Raw genomic sequence first — 22,913 nt, 5'->3', positions numbered from 1 at the left:
CATGACAGCTAGATACCGAAGGGGTGTTACAGCTGAACAAATATTAGTATTATTATTTTAACAGGATCGTGTGCGACCTTTGGTTGCAGTCGTAAAATACAGGGGATCTCCAGAACGGTGAAGCTGAAAAATAAGGGAATCTGAGTTCTTGAAATAGTTCAGACTAGTTGGTGAGAACACGACACTAACGGGAAGTAGCGTGAAAGCAGGCGATGAAGGCAAATTCATTCGTATTATGTCGCCGCAATGTCTAGTCAAAATATTGAAGGAATTAAAAACGATTATGTAAAGACCAGTGAGACAAGCAAATTCACACAGATTGCTCGGCAACGGGTGTTCAGGACTTGTGAATTTAGCTACAACCCGTGTGGCAAAGGCACACTGGTTCCGGCTGCTACAGTTTTGATCACCGGATAGTGGGAGTGTGGGATAGAGCCAAATCCTGAAGGCGATAGCATGTTCAGTTCGTGGACTGGGTAGCTACGCATTGAGGGTGATGGCTTTGATACGTGAGCGCCGCGGACTGCGCAGATGGGCCATTTCTGTTAGTGTCTTTAACCATTGATAGTCTGAGTCCCGGAGTTCCCATCCAGAGGGGCTGCATCTGTCGATCCGACTAAGTTTACTGGTTAATATGCGTGAATTTACTGAGCGGATTCGGTAGGTTTCTTCGGGAGATTACTACTTTTTAGTTTACTTCTGATGTCCCAAAGACATGCTGATTTTAAACAGGCACTCCGTAACGAGCTTGAATAGAACACTGTTAGCAAGTTGCCCCATAGTCCGGATGTATTTCACTTCATCTGGTCAGCGAAAATGTGGAAGAACCATTATTCATACTGCCGGAAGAGAGTCAAGGTCAAGTTTTGACCGTGTTTTGGCCACCAATGCTAGTGACTCGGCTCTTTTTGTCGACGATCTACAAACTGTAGTAATAGATTGGTAATCGGAAAACACCTTTCGACGTCTCTGTCGATCCGATTTTGGATTCAAGCAAACGATTAATGGAACGCGCCCCTTTGTGTGCTCAGATTTGTCTCACTGGATATATTCCACAGGTGCTTTGTTTACCCATTCCGATCCGATCAAATATAGAACAAAGTAAGAGCTCTCCTAATGTTTTTTCCCACAATTGTGCATTACTCATTAAGACTCCTTCAGTATTAGAGGTACACAGGTTTTCCACCGTTGTGCGCAAACAGACCAACAACACTGGGTTTGTCGTAGTCGTATCCGAGATTGCTCACGTCTGTGAACATGTCACTGTTACGTGCCAAGGGGAGGATGGCTGCCAAAAATGCATCCCGTTTGTGGCCTGGTCGAACATCGTGGTTAGGGTAGGCATCGAAAGGTGGTTTGTGTCGGCGGTACCACATCTACAATTACACAGAATGAGAGATTGCGTGAGACGTTAGTTCATAACGAGTATCAGTGAATTTCAGATCATGAGCATTATGGTTGGAAAGCTGCCTCTGTTTTATGTACGACGCTGATCAGGGTTCTGATAAAGGTCAAAACGGCATCAGGTCAGTCAGATAGTCTATGCCAAGCTGTCGGTCTCTTCACCAGTAAGCACGGCTGGGTAGCCAAGCCGAAAACCCAAGACAAGCAGGCCGACATGCTAACCTGCACCTTTTGTAATACGTCTAATATGAATATTAGGACGTTATTTATTCCTCTGAAGCATCTCCATTGACGGGACACCTTTCACTTTGCGGGCATTTTGCACGGGACCACGGGAGGGCATTCCTCTATTCGGAGGGACATTCCCTCGATGTAAACAGGGGACGTTAGGCTACGTTGGTTGTGGTAACTTCACTGCCGAAGCAAGAGAACCTCATGATTTTTAGATATATTCACAAACTATGTTCGCTCAACCGGCCTAGATATTGTAACCTACTGTACAGCTGCATTTTAGATCACAATGGACAACTGATTTGCGTTCGGATAACTAGATCACTGCGACCCAATCGAATGGGGCACACGCTCATCTGTGGTCCTACAACAGGTACAATTTTAAAGCAACCTGGACGGATTTTCAATGAGAAGAACTTCAATCTGTGTTCACATGCATATTTCTTTCGATAAATCGATGGAGCCACGTGTCAAAATAGTTTACCACAAATTCCTAATTCGACGGATTCCGTACCGGTTCGATTTCGCCTAGACACTGTGAACTCAGCAAACACAAACTACAACAATCCCCCTCAAGTGGGACCATTTTTCTGAACTGGGTCCACTTAAGTCGGTTCACGTCAGAGTTAACTTGAGGTTGGTGACTGTCGACCTCCACCGTAGAGGGGGATACGAATTTTGGTAATTGGACGTTGAAGCATTTCGACGCCAGTTATGTATCCGAGCAATGGCATTCAGATCAGTTGGCGTGATTGGGGTGCTATAACCTAATCTAATTTTTACGGCACAACTTGTGTATGACCACTCATGAGATCCAATAGCGAACTGTCTCATAAGATTGTAGGTGCAAAAGATATCCAAATCGGACGGTTCCATACAGACAGTCTCTAAGACGAGATGTACTTTTCCACTTTTTCCCTGATGAAACAATTTAACTGAGTCGAAGGTGATTGATCTTTTTGTCGTCAAAAGCGTACATACAAGCACATCCAAATTCCTCGGAACATGAACTTGAAAATTCTTTCTGGATTTACGATTTCCATACTCAAACACTTGCCTTAATAGAGATCCGGTTGGTAAGTCAGGTGATCTAACGACATGTCATGATTCAACACTACCGTGCCGTGCTAGTGCCGTAGACTTTCTCTTTACTGGAACATGCATTCATACATTTCCTGACCTCTGAAATTTTGAAAGGTGAACAAGTTTACACTGGGGTCACTTGGGATCATGCTTTCTAGTCGTTGGGGGTGGGGTAGCGTATCTTTTGCTTTCCAAACGCGTGTGCTCCCGTTAGATAGTCGATGTGAGTGAGCTAAGCAGTTATAGGTAGACGTACCATTCATTCTGATATGTTCTGGCATCTGTAAATGCGGATTGAAATTGACCAATAAGAAATGCAGCTTTACCCTCAGTGGCCCACATACTGATATTTAAAAAAAAAACTACACGTGATCAGGCGATGGCTGTGGTTGTTAGCCTAGACACAGATGATATAATCTGTGCAAGGAACGAAAAATCTGAGGAGAATGACCTGGCGAGTGCTGACGCACAGACGAAAAAGCTAAAAAAAATTCATATACTCCTTGTGGGACACGAAAAACGACATGAGCATATAAAGGGGCGTAATGCAGTCCCGCGTGAATGTTTTCATTTTTATAAATAGCAAAATCAGCGTTTACACTGGCATCCCACTACTGCACAACCGCAGAAGTTTTAAAGAACCTGATATAGGTCGATGAAGCGCTACCAGGGGAGACCTATTTGTACACCTTTAGTATGACTGTATTGCCCGAACGATGCCCAACGATGAATATACTTCCCGTACTGCCTTTTCCTACTTATTTCTAAATTGTCTAATGCGCCATGCAAAGTCACAGTGCGACAGTTTTATCAACATCTTTCACTGAGAGATAGTGCTGGAGTTCTCTGCCCGGCAGATAAAATTCGCTGGGATTTTTAAGATTTGATACACATCTGAACTCCACTAAAGAGTGTATATTTTTTGATTTTTTTCGCGCCAGGCTAGACACTCACCGCGCGCAGCTTCGGACCATCTTACAAATAGTATCCGATATCTAAACATTGAAGAGGGACTTCAAAAATGCTTGAGAATGAATTGAACCTAGGTTTTTTTCAGTAACACGGACCAGGCAGCAGGTTGGATAACTTGTGGCATCGGTAACATATGACAGGCATGATGCTGGGAAGAGGTCTGAATGACTGGTTTTCCGCCTGCTTCAAGCCTAAACCAACCCCGTAACCTAGCCACGGTATGACGAAGCTCTTGTGCCAAACGTTAAACATTACTCAAAAACAAATCTACCGACGGTTTTCAAAGCATTTCTGGTACGATGCTTTCTCGATCGGTTTTCGAAATGATGGACCTTGTGTTCAAAAAATTGGCGGGATTGAAGACAAACCGCGAGAACCACCGTGTATTCAGTTAGAGGTGCTTTGGGCACGATATATTTTCCACATCCCTGACTTTAAAGCCGCTGGACATGTCTGTCGTTTCCACCCAAATGACGTTCTTACCAATCAAGTTTTACTCAAACGACTGGCCTACATAACCACTCGTCACTTGACAGATATCCGCTACCTCGCGAGTCTATCCCGCCACGGTTTTCAGACCACAAATTCTCCCAGAGATTTCCAAATACAACATCGAAGTGACATAGGTGAAACTTACTCAAACTCAGCAATACATGGATGGACAAAAGGCAGATTCGAAAAACAGCTCCCCAGGACCCCAAATTGTTGTAAGGCCTCAGAAAGAAAGGATGTCACCCGTCAATTACTCCAGTGTGATTAATTTGTCGGATAGACCGTCGAGTAAAGAATGTTGTTTCTTATCACGCGAAAAAAATTCGTGAGGGAAGGGACTGGATTTCACAGTGGGCGAAAAGCAATAAGGGCAAGAGAAATTCTCCCTGATGCAAGGTGCATTGGGATTCAAAGTGATGGTTGCTTGAAATCTTCCCAGCTTTCCAAGTTTGTTATCGACCGACCGTCTACTTGGAGAGCTTTGCACCGTGTTACCAATTTTTTCTACAGGTAGGAGTTCCGGAGAGTACAGTCGATCATGACCAAGACGGTTAGGTCACTTTCTTCTCACCACATAGGCTGGCAAGGAGTGTACTAAACCGCATCACATTTTCCTAAGGCGAACTGGCTCACTTGTTTGTATGCGTACATTCGGTTGACACAGCTGATCAGTTTTCAACGGCTGCTGCTCTTGGTATGGTGACAAATGCACCAGTGCATACCTCACTGCGAACTGCTTGTCCGTCGATCTTTATATTTAGGGTCATTGGTGCCGGTCGGTTGTGAACATGGTCTGATACAGCCTAAAAACGGAATCTTGGTTATTCAGCATTCCTCAACGTGAAGCACACCCTTTTCGTGGAATGGAATGTTTCCCTATGCACATACGGACGGGGTGATCGGCTTCTTTCACAAGGGCGACATACAGTCTACTCGTGACGATAATCACTCGCGGAAGACTTGCGCGTCGTGGTTGTAGCTATGTAAATGAGTGCACGGTTTTTTTTGGCATTAGCCTCCGGAATCTTGGATACCGGCTCTATGAAATCAGATTGTTTGTTGACTAAACATTTACGGAGCTCTCAAAATGCCTTACAATTCTGCAGACCCAATCCGATTTCTGGCTTGTCCCGCCTTTCGATGATAAACGCTCACGAGCCCCTATAATCAGATACCGAATCTCCTCCTCGCATTTCTCTTCCTCCCTTTTCACAATTGCACCTATTCTTTCCTGTACTCTGCACTACCCCAATGTGAATGCACTCTCCATAGTTTCAAGCACTAAAATGACCACTTTGCTGGTCATTCACCACATCCAGATGCGGCTTCTGTGAGTCCTTCTCCAGTAACAACCCCAAACACCTTGAACTCAACAAATACACTTATTTGCACACTGACTTGGAAACTCACCTGAAGCTTAGCTGATTCATCAACTGGATGTACTGCATCAGACAGCTTCATGTTTCAGGTGGTACGATGTTCGATATTCAGCCGAAGAGTAATATCATAAACGAGAGATTCAGGCGAGTCTCTCGTGAAACCCGAATTGGTATGCAGATAGGTGTGGTTTTCTACTTTCGTGCAATTTGGGTTCAGGTAGGATATAAGGATGACGGAAACTCGGGGACTACGCTTGTCCCACGAGTTCAGAAAAGGGGGAAACCAGCTATCAGCTATCCAGTTTTCAGCAGCATTGAGAGTGGAGTGTAACCTCCACATCTAGAACTCAGTTTTCAAACACCTGGTCTCCTCAGCTACCCACACTAAATCAAGCAGGACAGCAGGCGGCTCTTGTATGTACGCTGAATTCCCTCTGCACTGGCTTATGCCCTCTTTCAGAAACAAGAATTCGAGACGCGAGTGTTGTGGTTAAACTGGTTGCCTTTAGTTCTAACTGCGCATATCTGGTGAAGCGGGGCCGCTGCAGCTGGCTATATCTAGGTGGGTATTGCTTTGAGCAATCGAGCGGAAGCGTCTCTGCTTTATTGAATACCCGCCTCTGCGCGGTTCGTTTGGCGACATTCAGACTACAGTATTGTGGTGAGACATGGCCTCTGTGGACAAATGATGCAAGATGCCTTCAGGTCTTTGACCACCGGTGTTTCAGAAGTGTTGCTAGTGTTGGATGGCGGCAGTGAATTGGTTGCGAGGTAATTCAAAAATGGGTGTCTCGCAAATATCTCAGACGCCGAAAAAATCCAACACCATCAACTGCAGTGGCTGTAAGATGAGGTATACATACAGGAACATCTTCAAAGAAGACAAGTGTTGTTTTCTGTACCTTATTTGAAATGGAGGAGACCGCGCGATGGACAGCGCACGAATTGGGAGAAAGGTGTGGGAGATTACGAAGGGTTTAAGTGTTGTTGATGCGGTTCGCCTTCCAGCATGGGATCCCCGTGGTCTCCCACGTGTCTGACTAGAACTATTACGAGAACGGCCGCTGATTGATATCAGTGGCTTTCGTGCTGACATTGCTCCATTGAACTCTTGAAGATGTAGGTGCCTCAGAATGCTTACGATAGACTGACACCAGGTCTTCTTCCTCACTCATTCTCTTCTTTTCACTCTAAAGCTTTAAATCTAATCAAACTCTGCCGTTTTACGGCAGTGAGGCACCAGCGTCGACACTGGTGTTGCTGTTTCTAGTGATGGTGATTCTGTTGTATAAGATTTTCATTTTGAAATTCTGCTTTAGGCTTCTGGATCCAACGAACGTAGTCATTCATACCCTCCTCGGAATTGTTGGAAGAGAGTGTGTGTATGTACAATTTATCTGCCGTATTTCCAGTGTGAAGTAGCTTCCGGGTTCGTTCTGACCAGTGTTCAAGGTATCTTCCTGTTAGTTATCAACAATAGACTTATAATGCATTGTGCATAGGAAGGAAGGAATAATTGTGGACTTGTCCCACTCCTTTCGTGTGCACAACATCACAGAGCACCCGCCGCACTCTTATGGGACGGTGGGTCTGCACCCGATCAGAAGACGCACAACGCGAAGAGAACGATAAGTTCTGCAACCACTCTGACCCATGTTACCTCACTTAAAATGGACGGTATCCAGTCATCATGCACATCAGGATCTTTACAAGTCTGAGTTAAAATATTCCTCCCTTAGGAAGACCTAAGTGGATTCAATGTAAAGGGCGATAAGGTGGCAACACAAATGGAAGCTACAAAAAGTTGCGTCTTGTGAAAATCCTAGTCATCATTTCAGCAATTAAATTCTAGTTTAGATTCCATGTAATTCAGATTTTTTGTTCTGAAACATTTGAGCCGCACGTAGGGCGAAGTGGACACCAGGAAGCCACTATTTTTTCTTATCACATTCCATCTGTCCCTGTAAAGTCTATATTTAGAAGCTCTGCTACAGAGATAACAAGTCGATACGTTCAAAAACCGAAGGTATGTTTGCTCAACTATCAAGAGAGTTTCTCGCGGGAGTCGTTCAGACTCTACCATTCTGGCACAATTCGGTCGGGTGCAAAAAACGATAATTTCAGCACCACTAATGCAAAATGTGGCCGGCAAGGTCGCCGATAAACTCACCGAAAAAAGTTTGTCAATGAAAGCCTGGTGAAGAATGTAAATAGGATCATTGGTTGCAGTAGCCGTTCTTTGCATAGATCCTTCAATCATATTGTGTACTTTGTTGTTAATCCAAAGACCCTTCGAGTCGGCTCCCGGGCGACCGCAGAAACCCTCGAGTGCCATGTGAAATGACTCGCAACGCGGAGTATCACGTTCTCCACTGATGAAGTAGCTGAAAAGGGTAATGGTTTGACAAGCATGACCTCTCTGTTCAATCCAGCGAGTTCAAGGATGATACTTTGCACTCTTCAGCCGCTACGGCTTGTGGACTATGCAATGAAATAAACTAGCCTGGGTAGCTGTACCCTATTCTCAGACTAACCGTCTCACAACCCAGAAATAACGACTATGGCAAAAATACTACCGCTCGAAGCGTGACCTGGGAACCACCGCCATCGCAGTTCAACTGAACGAAGTACTGGTGTGCTGCGCGGGGCAGATGGCGTAAATTATGCGACGGACAATCAGCATATCTTGTGTAGATAGATCGAACTTGTCGTAGAAAACAATAGTAAAACACGAACGTAACGTGAATACTCGTTATGTGAAGGCTGAACCACAATATGTGCTTCAAAATTACTGTTAACTGTTCGACTTGTACCGAGGAACAATATATCCGCGAATAGCAGACTGTGAGTTGGTGGTTCTTAGGGAACCTTCATTTCACATTGAATAGAAGTTGTTTCCAACAGAACTGGTTGTAGCAGTGAAATGTCAAACCCAAGGGTTTTAGACAGTCCTTGTTATCCTACGCACTAAGTGTGAATCAGACCTGTATTTGATAATATACCAGTTGTGAAAGGCTTATAGACTCCCATGAGACTGCGATGGCCGCAACAAATGCACAAGTAAACGCATCTTAAATTTCGCTTCTCTCGTTAGTTTCATAGTGAACTTTACATATTAGTCTATGGTCACCGCCTAATGATCCAAAAAAAACTTGGCTACCTGCTTAATGCAGGTTTAATTAATTTAGAATTATCAGATTCCGCGCATTTTATTCCATTTGACGTGCCTTAATCCCATGCTTCTGTGAAAACTCCGTGGCAATAAAGAACTCATGAAGTTCTAACGTGTTTCGGATATGAACAGCTTTCGTCAGAGGTTGCCAAAAAAGAGTTTGATAGCAAAGGGTCAGTACCAAGATTATCCACTCAGTTTCGAATAAGCAAAAAGATAGTTGAGTCCCATTTCATACTACGAAGACAACTTAGCTTCCACATCACGTGCGCTTTCACAAAAGACTAAATCCAAGTCCAATGATGACAATGAACGCACATCACACCTTAATGCAATGGGCCTATAATACTCCGAAGTTGGGACGAGCCACTCATTGTTCAGCTTAACTAGCATAACCAGTTATTTATACTGGGTGATTTCAGTGTGACCTTCAGGAATTAAGTTGCCTTTGATCGAGCGAAATGCACAGCTGTACGCAAAAAACATATATCGGTTCTAGGAAAAGATAAATAAACCGAAAGTACAGCAGATAGCTGTAACTTTGACCATGTTTGAAATGGTTCACCGAAATCAGTTAGCACTAGTCGAATCTGAACGGAAAGTCAGGTTGCTCAGCTGTTACAGATTTCCTGTGCATAACCAGAAGTATCTGGGGGGGGGGGAACAAGGCCGAACAAACACCGTCCAAACGAGGGCCCGGGCTGTACAACAAGCGCTCCACCAGCAATTTCGTCCTCCGATTCCGCTAAAAAATCCCACGTAAACGATCGAAAATTATTAGCATGTTTTCAAGGTGCCGATGCACCGCGATAACGATTCTTTCTAGAGTTCGTATATAAAAAAGATGGAGTTAGGAAGGTCAAGGGCTAATTTCACCAACTGAATCAAAATTAAGTTCAAGATATCAACAAACAACAAAAGTAACTCACTTTTTCAGACCAAGCATAAAGCCAATATCAGCCTGAGTTGGAAACACTTCGCTCACGAATCTTCTCACTAGCTTACCAACCCGACCACCGGCCTGACAGCCAACACAGAGTGCATCTGACTTCGGATACCAGCAGTAATTGGTCGCGTTGTAAAATATCGACCTGGGATCTAACCGAATACCATCTTTGTCTTTTTTGCCAGGTGCTCCGACGTACTTATTATCACAAATATCACATTTCAACAGTCCCACCCAATCCCAGTAGGGGAGTGCGAAATTCTTGATTCCGTGCGCCTTCCATGCAATTTCAGCTAGCATACGTTCCCAAATAAGCATTAAATAGCGATGCCACGTGGGGAATGTTGGTCCGTCATGGTTAAAGTCCAAAATACCATATTCTTCGCACTTGTGTCTGGTGTTGTACAAAGTAGTCCTGGAAGCGTAACTATTCACGAAAGTGATGTAATATTGAACACTTGCAGACAAAAATTTTGGATGGTTGAGAGGGTCCGATCTCATGTTCGTAGATTCGTCAAGAATCATGTAATTTGAAGGCCACGACCAACTTCGAGTCAAAACATCTTTGAAGATATTCAGTTCGTCTGGCGAGTAAGTTCGGATATCTCGTCGAATTCGCTTCTCTGGTTGATCGCAGTTTGGACCGGTCCAGCCGAACCAACATTGCTCGCACGCCACACCGAAGAAGTGACCGGTACATTGGCAAGCATATTGAATAAATCGAGTGGGCCACTCAACACGATCATCCACCCACAACACTTTAGGTATGCTCTCTTTTCCAGCTGCAATATGTTGGCAGAAACCCCGACCCGAACCACCACAAATCATGCCATTGTGAGGATTTTTGGGACAGCACATTTGTCCGTGTACGGTCACATTTTTCACACATTCAGATGGAATCAAAGCCTGAACATGGGATAACCAACAAAGAACCAACACAGTGACAGGAACAATGGTTCCTGCTACCGTATACCGCAAAGTTGACATACTTTATCTGCGGCAGTTATGTGCTCTAGTGAGCGTTTGATTAAAGTGCACCCGGTTATACGAGCACGTATTTAGCTGCGCACAGAATCGATCATAATTGCTCGGTTTTATCGCCTATTAATGATGATGATGACACAGTTGATTCGATTGAACTGTCCGTACCCAATAGTTTGGCGATCTGCCTGTATTTCTTTGGTTTGTGCGACATGCAGTTATATCAACTTCCAGTATACACATAGTGTCGCTGCTTCCTGGTGCAAATACAGTTAAGGGTTGTATCAATGTTGACAAATCAATTGATGTTAATGGCAGCAGAGATCTTAAGAGGTGCACAGGTTGAACTTGGTTCATTCCACTAACCTAACAAAGTGCGCTGTTGGGTTCGAACTAGGAGTAGAGAACAGAAGACTCTCCCCCGAATATCTCATTTGTCTCAGCTTCACCGTAGCATTTCGAATGGGTATAAATGGATCAGTTCATGATCTTTTGGTCGGTGTCTCGTGCCATCAACCACAGCAACTGGCCATATTTGTGTGGATAGTTAATGAGATTAATAGATTTTGACTTGTGTTGCGTTGTAAGTTTCTAAATCATTTCTGGAGACAAATGGTTGCCCAGAAGTAGTCAATTTATTGAACCTAATTGGCTGATGAGTCGGAAGCAAAACTAACCAGTTGGAAATAGTGATCTTTAGATGCGTGAACTGCAGGTTATCAGTGTGGCTTATCAGCTAAGGTTCACGCTAGTAACCAATGTATGCCTAGCTAATGAGCCCCAGACGATGACCGAGTTTTGTTTTGACCGGACAATTTGTCCCCCAATTCCTAACTCGATTTTATCAGTTTATTTTTGAAGTAACCGTATAAGAATGTAAATTCGGAATGGCATATCTTATTTCGATCCCACATTTTGTGGTAGAACTTCTTACGATTGATTGCACTTAAACTGAACCCATGTTACCCTGTACGAGCTAGACATGCGATCTGAATGATCCATAGAATTGGAATCTGCTGAACTGATTGATCATAACTGATTGGCTCAAATTAGACTCAGGTCAAATAATGGCTTGTTCACTGAGTAAGCCGTTCATATAAAAGTCCACCTTGAAAAATAAATCTCTCTGGGTTCACCTGCTTCATTGCTTGCCACGGGCCTTAAGCAACCACACTAGTGGTGCGNATATATAATTGTCGACGTCACTGTCGTCTGATCAGTCTTTCTGCAGTCCTGAAGCGATTAACATGGCTGGCGGACACCAGAATTAGGAAGTACTAAATTCTGGTTTCCTTTTTATAAAAGTTCATCATCAGGTCATATCCCTGACCACGTCCGGATTTGAACTCCAGACCTGTGACATTTATCGACAGCATGTTCGCAACTATTCCAGTGGGGCTGTTGTTCGCCCACCCAGACAAGCTATGGACTTTGTCATGAGTGAGGAAGAACAGCTGTGACTGGTTAACTAAGTGAATAATATAAACGAAAGATTCATTCGAGTCTCTCGTCAACGCCAGTGTGACGAACTACCTCCAATTCGGGTTCATGGGTTTGGTGGAAACTAGTGAGTCCCAAAGAGGTCGAAGCAGGTAGTGAGCTATCGAAGGATTTCCAGCAACCTCACAAGTAAAGCGTTACATTGAGTTGCAATTTACTATAATACGAGCCACCAAGTTTTAGACAAGCAGAGTATCAAGAAACAGTGGAAAAATATGTTTCAAATGGGATGCCTACCTCTCTAGAGTTCAGCTTCTACCGGCGGTTCGTCTAACTTATTAACAACTCACTAGTTTTGCGAAATTTTGACAATATAGTTGCTGATCGATAGGGGCGAATCGTGTCTTTGCTTTAGGGCCGACACCCAAATAAGTCTTGCTCCTAAATAGGGAACCGTCTGAGAGTCAGTTTCACCGCACTGACCAAACCCAAGGCAATTTTTCATACTAATTCTCCATAAACCGCGAAAAAATAAAATGCGTGAAATCTGGGACCGAAAATGCGGAGAGCACACAAAACTTCAATGATCCCAACTCTATAACCCGAACTGTATAACTGCATTTTTCAGTCGGTTCTCAGTTCTCATCTATAGTGCTTACAATCCCACTGAGGATGTAAATGTTCAAATGCCCGCAAAACGTTGCACTCTGACTCATGATAGACTGGAGTACATGATGAGCTGGTTTTCTCAGCTAGACACCTGAATAACCATGTGATCGGAAATGCTGCTCGAAAACTTCCGTTGCTCAGATTGTGCTATGGACCGTGATTTCAGTGTCTAATAGTTGCGCATATACGATTTCCTTTTGTTTCGAGCCGAGTAGAGCAACTACTTTCAAGTCTAACTGAATCATCCCGTACAAATGCGGGTGAACCGATGGCAGCTGGCTTCAAAAATGTGTACAAATCGAATTTCGAATTGAACAAAATACATAAAGACGCCCGGATTAGGAGTTCAATCCTACCGATTTATCCGCATTCATGTTTTCACCCAGAAGTTCATGCTGGTAGGTCGAAAATTCTGGTTTCATCGCCACTGTGACGTGTATTGCAATGACCGTGCATGTCAGGATGGCTGGATTTAACGAACTGGATAGGTCATCGAGACATGTGCATCCAAGTTATCCGTACTGGTACTGTCAGTATACCGATTAAAAATGATACATCTCCCGAGCTTATGTAAACCTTCACTTATTTAAGAAAGCATTCAACCTCAATTCACATGGTGAACATGGGTTGTAGTGTTTACAAGTGATGCGAAAAGGATTCTAGCAGCTTTAGAAAAGCTTCAGTACGCTGGATTGTGAATCCATTTTCCTCTTTCTCGATAAGCTTCGAAAAGGTCATTCTCATGTGGGGACCGTTGGTGTATTTGAATCAACTATTTGCCAATCGCAATTTAGTGGTTCGATTCCCTATCAAACGCAACAGTCTCACATTCGTCAACAGACTGGCTGTCCCGGTTGTCGGTGTAATCGTTGCACTTTAACTGGTCAGCTCCGGGAAGTTTACAAACTGTGAGCCAGTAGATCAAACTGACTAAGGATCTGCACGAGGCGATGAGGGTTACCTTTAACCCCGTGTCGGATAAAAGTATGGAATGATACGATGTAGTGTGTATAATCCTCATTCTGGTAGTGTTGGAAAAAGGATTCAAGGAACAACTACCGAAATTGGTGAAAGATATCACAACTGTTTGATGTTAAAAGGCAAAGACTAGCGTATAGTATGAAAATAAGAGAAACTGTCTCTGATCCCTTCAGAAAATAGTCGAAGAACCTTTCTACTGGGGCGGAGCTAGATGAATAAGTCAGCTGGATTCGAAATGACACATTTGCAACGTCGTCGATGACGCTCGTCGCCAGAAAAAGAACACAAAAAGAGTTTGTTAATACGATATTGTAATGATACTGTGATGACGACTCCATGTCACTCAAGCAACTGCACTCGCTTCCTGAGAATAACAATTCTCTTTGGAAGAGGGAGGTCAGGCAAAAGCACGTTTTGAGGATTCCTCGGAAGAGAGGAGAAAACCGTAGGATCACTTGGATGCGAAAGGTCGATTTCAGCCTACAGGATAATGGGCTAGATTGTCCGGTGGCACCATTATGGGGGAACCTTCTTATCTTTGGCACATTATCTCTAATTATAGCCATATATGGGTGAATGCTATGGGCAGTGAAGGCGTAAAATTGACCTCTAGTTATTTTCAAATAGTGTTTTTTAGCCGATCATTTAATGTGGTAAATCTTCAAGCCATTCGCGCTTGGAGGGTCCTTGCTCGTACGCGGGATTCCTGCCTGCTACTCTTGTTCATCCTCAGTCTATCTAGAGGCGAAGGTGCATAGGTTTTTGCTGATACCTCCCTACAATATTGGTGGCCACACTGCGTTCAAGAGGTGCATAAACGAGTGGGGATGTTTCTGAGGAAAAAATATATTTCCCACACTCTCAACTCCTTTTCCAAGTTTAAAAGCTTCATACGTAATATTAGATGGCCTTATATTTGAAGACTTTTGTGGGACATCTGTTCACTCACATTCATGCAGTTTTCGTAGTGATTTGTTCCCCTGAGACAGTCGCTGCCTGCTCCAAGAATTGTAACTGTCTGCTTGCTTGCTCGCTTGTCCCATCGAATAGCGACAGACTATCCCTCGGTAATTCTTGTGCATCTTAAGCATGCTCCGCACAACTCAACTGCAGATGGCTAAATACAAAATCGCGCCCAAATTTGGTCGGATGAAGAGTTGGTGCATAAGGCCCTAGATGCATCAACGTAGCAGATCGAGAACACTTCCCGTAAGCGCGAACGGCGTGGCACATTATCATTCAAGTACTGCGGAATCCATGGTTTTGTACTATTAAACTGGAATTTCCGTGGAGTGAAGCGACTCGGTTTTGATCGATTTGCTGGAACACAACAACCAGACTACAGATAGCCTCCTCATGGAAATCGAAGGAAGACTCTCGCATTCACCGGTTATGAAGTTCGCTTGAATCTGGGTCCATATCAGGAATAAATCTTAGCAAGTAGTCGGTCGATATTGCACCAGTGATGTACAGGTTCATCCCTATGCTGCTTGCCATAAAGGCGCAAGTTGGTATGCTTTTATTGTTTGAATGCAGAACAGTTTAAAAGTGGTTTATTCAAACGTACCTTCGTTTGAACTTCTTGTTCCCAGTGGAATTCTTGGACTCAGAAAACGGGTTCAATATCTTCAAGCTAAGTAGAGGGCAACATGGATGTCTTGGCAGTACTCACTTATTTTATTCTACAGCCAGTCTCAGGCTGCAACGCTGCGGTTGTCATTTTTAATCCAGCTACCCACTTCGTCCGCCTTTACCCCATTCGCAGTTTGTTTCCGTCTGGAATAGCATAACCAGGATCCTAGGATTTTCGCCAAGACGATAAAATCTGCTCTTCTACACCAAAGAGCGACACTGTTCCTCACTTTTGTTAAATGCTTTTCAAACCATTCCTCCTGTATATCAGCGGGGTAATTTGTGTAAGCGTTGCTTCGAGTCATTCCCATGACTTTCTGGAAGACAAGGTGGCTTTCAAAAGACTAGAGTCCCCCTTTCACTTCTATGCAGTCCTGCCAGTCAGTTTATGGCTTCTAGTTTGTAGAGCAATTGGAGTGAAATTTTTGGCTGCTCGGTTCTGGGCATATGAGTGAACTGGCTAGCCAGACACACCAGGTCGAATAGATGGATCACTTTGCTGCATCACAGTGAATGTGACCATCGTCTGACTCCAAAAAGTGGGGAAAGAAATAAATGCTAGCTAACTGATTTGGTCTATTTTTCGTCTGCACGAGCTAGCTCGTTGTGTCTCTTCTTCCCGGTAGTCCACCTACATAATCATACGCTGGAAGATGTTTGTCTCAGCTCCAATAAGTAATTTTCACAGAAATTCGCTCAACTTTACAATCCGTACTTCCGTCTGCAGAGTGCAGGCAAAGTTTTCTACTAATCCCGCTTAACTCACAGAGTGGCTCGTTGGAATAACGAGCTCAAATCTTGAGGCTCCGTGACCTGTTCGAATGGATGTTGTCTATGTGACAGGTCAGTCGGCCGATGCCCTACCGAGGCATAATGTTGGATTACCGAAACTAAATTTTGGAATGCTATACTGTGCTGAGATTGGCTGCAGCCTAGTCACATGGGTGTTCGCTTTTCTTTGGCACTGTTTCTGAAGCATGCGTTCACCACTGTTACTATTGAATACTGTCAGCCAACCAACCATGGTCTATTGCGCACCATTCTTAGCTTCGTGAGTGAGTTCCTACTGAAGTCGTTGTACCGTGTCTTTAGGTTGCTATGCACTCATTACATCCCGTTTCATTATCACTGGGTCCATACTTTAGGCATACAAAGTATATATTGTTCAGGCATAAAAGTCCAATGACACAGACATTACAGAATAAAAACACGAGAAGCACTTGGTCTCCGTTTGCTCCTGTCTTGACACAGCTGGTACACAACTCGATCACACGTTCATCATATCCTGGCTTAAAGACCAGTTAAGCCGAAGCGCTCTTGCTGGCTTTGTATGCTTATAAGACGTAGGGGCCTGTAACTTTATGAGAATGGGCTCAGCTATATCCAGTGCACGTGTACGTAAGTCTTTGGACGGATTGCTAGCAACTTCGCAGATCAAATCGAAGGCTTTCCTTGTATCTATTTAGGAGTAATGAGGAGTTTGAAAATACTGTCTATGGAGCAAAACGAACAATTCAGGAGAAGTGACAGTGTCCCGTCCAAGGGTCAATATTTTGCAATTTCCCGTCTCTTCTTCACCACTTCGAAACCTGTGGAATCCTATAGGTATCCGGGTGATATCAACGTCTCACACTTTGTGGAATTTATACGAGGAGCTTACTCATGGCACTTACAGACTGTTGATCCATTTTTCAAGGGTGTAGTGAATCAATATGCATATCAAGCGCATATGTGCGACATGGGGCAGCGTTCGCTTACACTCATTCGGTCAAGTGCACGGACAGGACGGCGAAAGTTGCGCTTTTACGTCCTTTTCGAAGACTCTGTTTTTTCTTGTTTGTATTATACGTCTTTGGCTCAATATTCGAGATTAATTGTAGCCAGTTTATAGCCCGAGTCTACTCGGTGAGCAAATATGATGGTACAGCCAGGTCTTAGGTTTTGAAATAAATGTTGTAGATGAGGATAACAAGGACAGTTGACCCTTGTTTATGGCAACAACCAGCTGGCTTGTAAAGCGGAAGGGTGGTCGGTCGGTATTCGATGCTTCGTGTTCTTATACTGTAATTTATTTGGCTCTTGGCTTTTGATATTCTAGCATAATATACAGTAAGCTCTTGACAATTATCCGCAAAGATTTGTTTGCCTCCCATCTGTTTATTCCCAATGAGACCATGGGTGGTTTGAAAACATACAAAGCAATGAAAGTTCATCTTGATCTGCGTCGAATACATTCAGAGATCCCACAAATTGTGAAAAGTTTTTGTTAGCTCTTTCATTTAAGTCCCCACTACACATTTATTGGCCCTTGATCACTTACAGCGGGTCTGCATTCTGTCAAACTACTCTGTCGGCAGTTAGACGAAAAAATTGAACACTTTTACCCTTTAAATGGTGTTTAAAGTTACCGGATTGTGGTGACTTCAATCGGCTATCCAAAATATATTTCCCCTTGCTAGAGACCGACCAGGAGAAATTTCTTTTCGGACCACAGCATCTGGACAAATAAGTATGATAATTGTTACATTTTCATCACCTCCAGTTGACAGACCCTTGTAAATTTCAAAATCTACTCTGAATGTCCGTAGATTAACGGACTAAACATGCACGTTCATTATCATCAATTACACCCCAAATTGCTTAAGCCGGGAAAAACTAAAGCTATAAAACTAGTAACATATGTGGCTGTACCATCACGAGGACTGAACACCTGATTCGGTTGACCGGAGTCTGATGAGAACAGTCCAGAGAGTCGGTATTCCGTTAGAGTCCGATGCAGTGGTAGTGGATGATGCTTGCCGCAATTCCGTACGGATAACTGTCAAACCATTCTACCACAAAGTCGGCGCAGTTTCTGTCACATCGTCTATTGATGCTTTTCACCTCTTAAACAACTGTAGACAAATAAATCACATTGTAGTCGATTCTCATGGGCAGATATATTCTCGAAACCATTTGCTACAACACTGGAACACCCACGTAGGCTCTGACTACAATTTAGTCCGCACAAAACTCGGTGTTTCCTCCTATGAACGGCTAAAATGGTTCATTCAACTCAGTTCCAAGCTGCGAATACGGTCACCGGTGTTTAACAGTTGTCAATTCAACTCAGATTCGGTTCTCACAGTCTGCTCCTTCAGTGACAGAACCACCCGCTGTCTGCTCGTTCGAATAGATGGGACACACATTCTATAGCTGCCCCTTTTTGAAGTACTGAGTGCTAGTCAACAACTTCACTCTAACCATGAATGCGATCCGGCTCTTAATCGTTTCAAAGTACTTTGGGATTCATCTCATCAGAGTGGAACTGTTCTTGGCATGATTTCGAATGAGACTTTTCTCTCTTTTCTCCCATATTCTCCTGTTACTCTTTCGCATTCATCGCTTGCATTCACTTTTTATGTTTTTGACCATGCTCTTCAAAAATAAATGATAGTATGATAGACTAACTGTGTCTGCTGATGAAAATCTTGGAGGCTTTTTTGACTTTTAATAGCACAAGAAAGTGACAAACTAATAAGCAGCTTACCTACAGATATCATGTGTTTGGTTGAATATGTCAAAGGGACTCTCAGCTACGCCATAAACCTTCCAGTTGTAAAAATTGCACCTTCAAAACGGACTATTTAGGTTTGCATGGGTCTCCAGAATGACTGATCATTTCTACTGGCACCAGGCATGAGACTTGGCTGAGTTCTGTTCAGTGCTATCCACAGAAGGAAATGCGTACCGGCACAGAACCTCGCCTCCTTGAGACGTACACCATCTACATCGATAAGAAGGACGAACGTACCAGCTGTTGCAACTATCTTATTATTGGTCTTAGCAGTGTTGTTGTTGATATTCATATGTTTTAATCTACTGGTTTAACCTAGTGTAAGGGTGATTCATCCGCGAACAGCGGACAGAAGTAGCATTGATCAAGTACACAGGTTGCGACTTTTGCCGGTTCACTACCAGAAGTATCAAAAACCATGTATCCTGGTTTGTGAATAGTGCTTTTGATGCTGTCGACAAAACTCGATTGCAGGGTTAGCCATAGGGACTTAAGCCCCGTTTGTTTGTCGGCATCCTTAAGGCGCTATGGGCCCACTCAGTTATGTAGTGAGCCATCACAGCGTTGTCCCACCAGCAGACTCCGAAAATGTTTGTGATCTCTGTTATCACTCGGTTTTGTAACATAGACGATATCCTCAAAAATCCAACTGATACATTTAGTTCGAAGACAGCGGAACCCAAATCCAGTAAGCCCATGGCGGGCGGAGGACCATCCCAACTAGTGTTGTGAATTCAAGCTAAAAACCTTCACTGTCTACAATTTATCTGGACAGTTTACCTGGACATTTCAGGCGCTCATGGCTCTACCTGATTGGGTTTTTTATAGGTGGGTCAGCTGATCGACGCAAACCGAACGGTTACCTGATCATCGTAGACAGTTGCGGGAATCACAGAAATCAGGTCCATACGAAGCTCGTTTGAACAGTCCACCTACCGCAATTCTGGCCCAGACCAAAATGGAGGAGCGATGTCTCCAACTTTTTCCCCTATTTTAGCTCAGTATCAGTACATAACGTTGACTACCGCGGTTTATGTACCCCAGGCATCCTCCGCACCACTCAACTAGTAATGCAACCGGTTCGTTACATGTGAACAGGTGAAAGTTGCCCTCCTTGAGCCACTTGGATCGGAAATCCTAAAAGTCAATTCAAGCAATCGACAAAACCATAACCGTCACTGGCTCATTGTTCAACCCTTTGAGCATGCTATTCACATTGCTCAAGCATGTTCATCTGTTCAAACCAGATATTTCAGGTGTGGCTGGTGTAAGCTAGCAGGGTCATAGTGCTGATCACCAGGGATAAACCGAAAATGAACTCTCCGGAACGACGGTGTTTTTGATATCAAGACTTTAATTTATTAGGTTATCCTACTGAGTATTTCAATTTCCGCTTGTTAACAACGCTTTTTTTGGGTGGACGAATTCCCGAGTCCACCAGGTACTGCAACTTGGAAATTCGCTTTGTATTATTAGTTTTAGCCTGTTCTAGCAAGCAAAAGCCCTTGACAAAAGCAGTGGAATGCTTTTTCCCAATCTGTAACAATACACACAGACTTTTCACTGTCTATAAGAATACCTGAGCCGCAAACTGCTAAACTTAAAGGCCTGTATAAAAATTATTTATGAGATCGTATGACTGATTCATGATATTGTCCACCAAAACATCCAGAGAACTGAGTATTGTCCGCCCAAATATTCGGTACTGATTTATACGCGGGATAATCCACACATATCGCTACCATACGAGCTATGGTTCAGAAAGCAGCACTTGGCAAATATGGACAGGAGGTATGGCGGTTACTTTTTGCTTGCTCGGTTTGTATCCCCAGATATGTCTGTCTCGCTGTGTATAGGGGTAGATGCACATGTTTTTTGCGTCGACAAACTCCATCAAGAATATATTCACTGTTCAGTGTACCCAGAGCGCCAAAAAGGAGCTATAATTAAATGATACTAGAGTGGCTGTACGCGTGAAACTCGGCGTCCGCGCATACCAATACATCATGTCTATTATCGGCAATAATACCGGTAGCAATAAGCTTGTCACACGCTTGCTTCGCAGCACTGTCTGTTGCAGCTTTGTCTGACAACATGAAAAGTCTGTCTACTTCGGTTCTTCGATGAAGAGACCAGATCCGCATGCAGGTGTGTAGCGATGGATGGTAGCAAATTCTTGCGGCACAACGACAGCGATATTTGGTCAGTGTCACTTAAAATATTTCAATACAAAGCGAATACCCTTTCGTCATTTAGTTGCGATAACTTACCTCACAGCTTGGCTCTGAAAGTATGGGAATAATCAAAATGTCAGCCACCTTAAAATGTGTATATTGAAATTGATTCACACTTTCAGTTACTGAAGTCTCACTAGTAGCTTATAACCAATTCACTTGACAGTTGGATATCGATGTGGCTCCTTCGAAACTCCGGAAAAACGAGGGTTTCTGTCTTTCACTGCTTGCTTAGATGAGCCTCAAGGGTATTTGATCAAATCCTTACGAAACCGACGAATTATCCAATGTATTTAAGAATGAGCATATTTTTGTTCACCGCGGGCCTCTAGGCGTACGGTATACTTGAGCATTTCCCAAAAACAGAAGCTAGCAAGCACCAAAAAATGGTGCAAGAATCAAATGGTCCAAAACTCTCTTGGAGAAAAAAAGGAAGTTTCTCAGCAAAAGCAAGAAACCGGTTTCTTTCAGAAAACTGATTTGAGTATTGGAAAAATAACACAAACCACATAAATTAGGATCACCGCGGAACGCAACACCTAAACAAGCGACGACCACGGACAAGAACAACTGAAATTGGGACATGTTTGAGAAAGATGGTGCTAGGTTGAAGCGGTTTCTACTTTTTTTAAGATATCAGTAGATGGTCTATTTCTGTATGAAATGGTGCTTTGCGTCCCCCGCGAATTTTGAAAGTTTTGATGCACGTCTAGGGAGCAGCAGCGGTGGCATCGAGCTCAGGTTGTACGTTAGTTGTCTCGGCCAGAGATTTTCTATGCCAACGATCTCCAAATGAAGCAAAAGTCAAGCCCCTGGTTTGTAAGGACAAAGCAGCGTATGTACTCAAGTGACATGTAGGAAAGTTCGTGCTTCATAAAATAGACGCCTGTACACGAACATTCTTTGGATATTTTGTTCGTTTTACTGGAAACGTCTTAAATCAAAAGGAGATAATGATCTCCTCATATTGCTCAACAAGTCTTTGGGGTGTACCAACATAACGGTGTGCAAAATGAACACAAAACATCCTGATCAATGCCCTATATAGCAGCGATGTTGAGAGCTACTCACTGGTCTAAGGGCCAAGAGCCTTCTTACACATCAAGTTTCCGTGGGGATCTCGGACAGCAACAAACAAAACGAACTTTGCGCTATCAACAATAGATTGAATATAATAGTACATTGATCTTCCATTCCAAAAAAATTTCTGTGTACGCGGTCACAAAATATGAAGAACAGATAGCGCTCAAAGACCACTTTTATAACACAACGGTCTGATTACTCGGAAGCACGCAAAACAACCCCCATTTTGTACATCACTGAAGATGGAATTTGGTTGACCCTGTGTTACGAAAATGCTAAGTGTTTTACATGTCGCGTCGTTTTGAAAGTGTCCTCTTTTTATTGTTCAACGAACAGTTGAAACACGGGATTTGTCAGTACGGGTTAGAATGCCTTGAAAAACCGCTGGAGTTAGCGCATCTGGAATAGAGAGATTGCTGGTGACAAAACTGTGGACTGGACCTTGAGCGTGGTTAGCTTGGCAGAGTACTTTCTTCAAGTAGTTATTTACTCGGTCTCTTTCGTTTTTCATACATGTCCCCGGATTATTTTCTTGGCGCGTTGTGTAGATGATCACAAAGAGCCGCACAAATAAGTCCGCACGACGTTGGTCATCATTGACTACCTAGCCATCTAGTTAGGCAAACCCCAGTGACTGTCTCTTATCTCCCCCCCCCCC

General features: G+C 43.5%; 1 protein-coding gene across 1 annotated transcript in view; it reads right to left on the bottom strand.

The window, feature by feature from the left end:
- Positions 1–1,105: 1,105 nt before the first annotated feature.
- T265_07190 (hypothetical protein) overlaps positions 1,106–22,913 on the bottom strand; it is a gene marked incomplete at both ends in the record, with an annotated part of 52,445 nt that continues 30,637 nt past the window's right edge. The window contains 3 exons of the mRNA XM_009172646.1: positions 1,106–1,376; positions 7,732–7,945; positions 9,663–10,667. Coding sequence (XP_009170910.1) covers positions 1,164–1,376; positions 7,732–7,945; positions 9,663–10,667 — 1,432 coding nt within the window. The remainder of the gene's footprint in view (positions 1,377–7,731; positions 7,946–9,662; positions 10,668–22,913) is intronic.

This window comes from Opisthorchis viverrini (genome assembly GCF_000715545.1).
Source record: "Opisthorchis viverrini unplaced genomic scaffold opera_v5_162, whole genome shotgun sequence".
Taxonomy (NCBI): Eukaryota; Metazoa; Platyhelminthes; class Trematoda; order Opisthorchiida; family Opisthorchiidae; genus Opisthorchis; species Opisthorchis viverrini.
The sequence above is the reverse complement of the archived record's forward strand: the minus strand, read 5'-3'. Positions and strand labels throughout refer to the sequence as shown.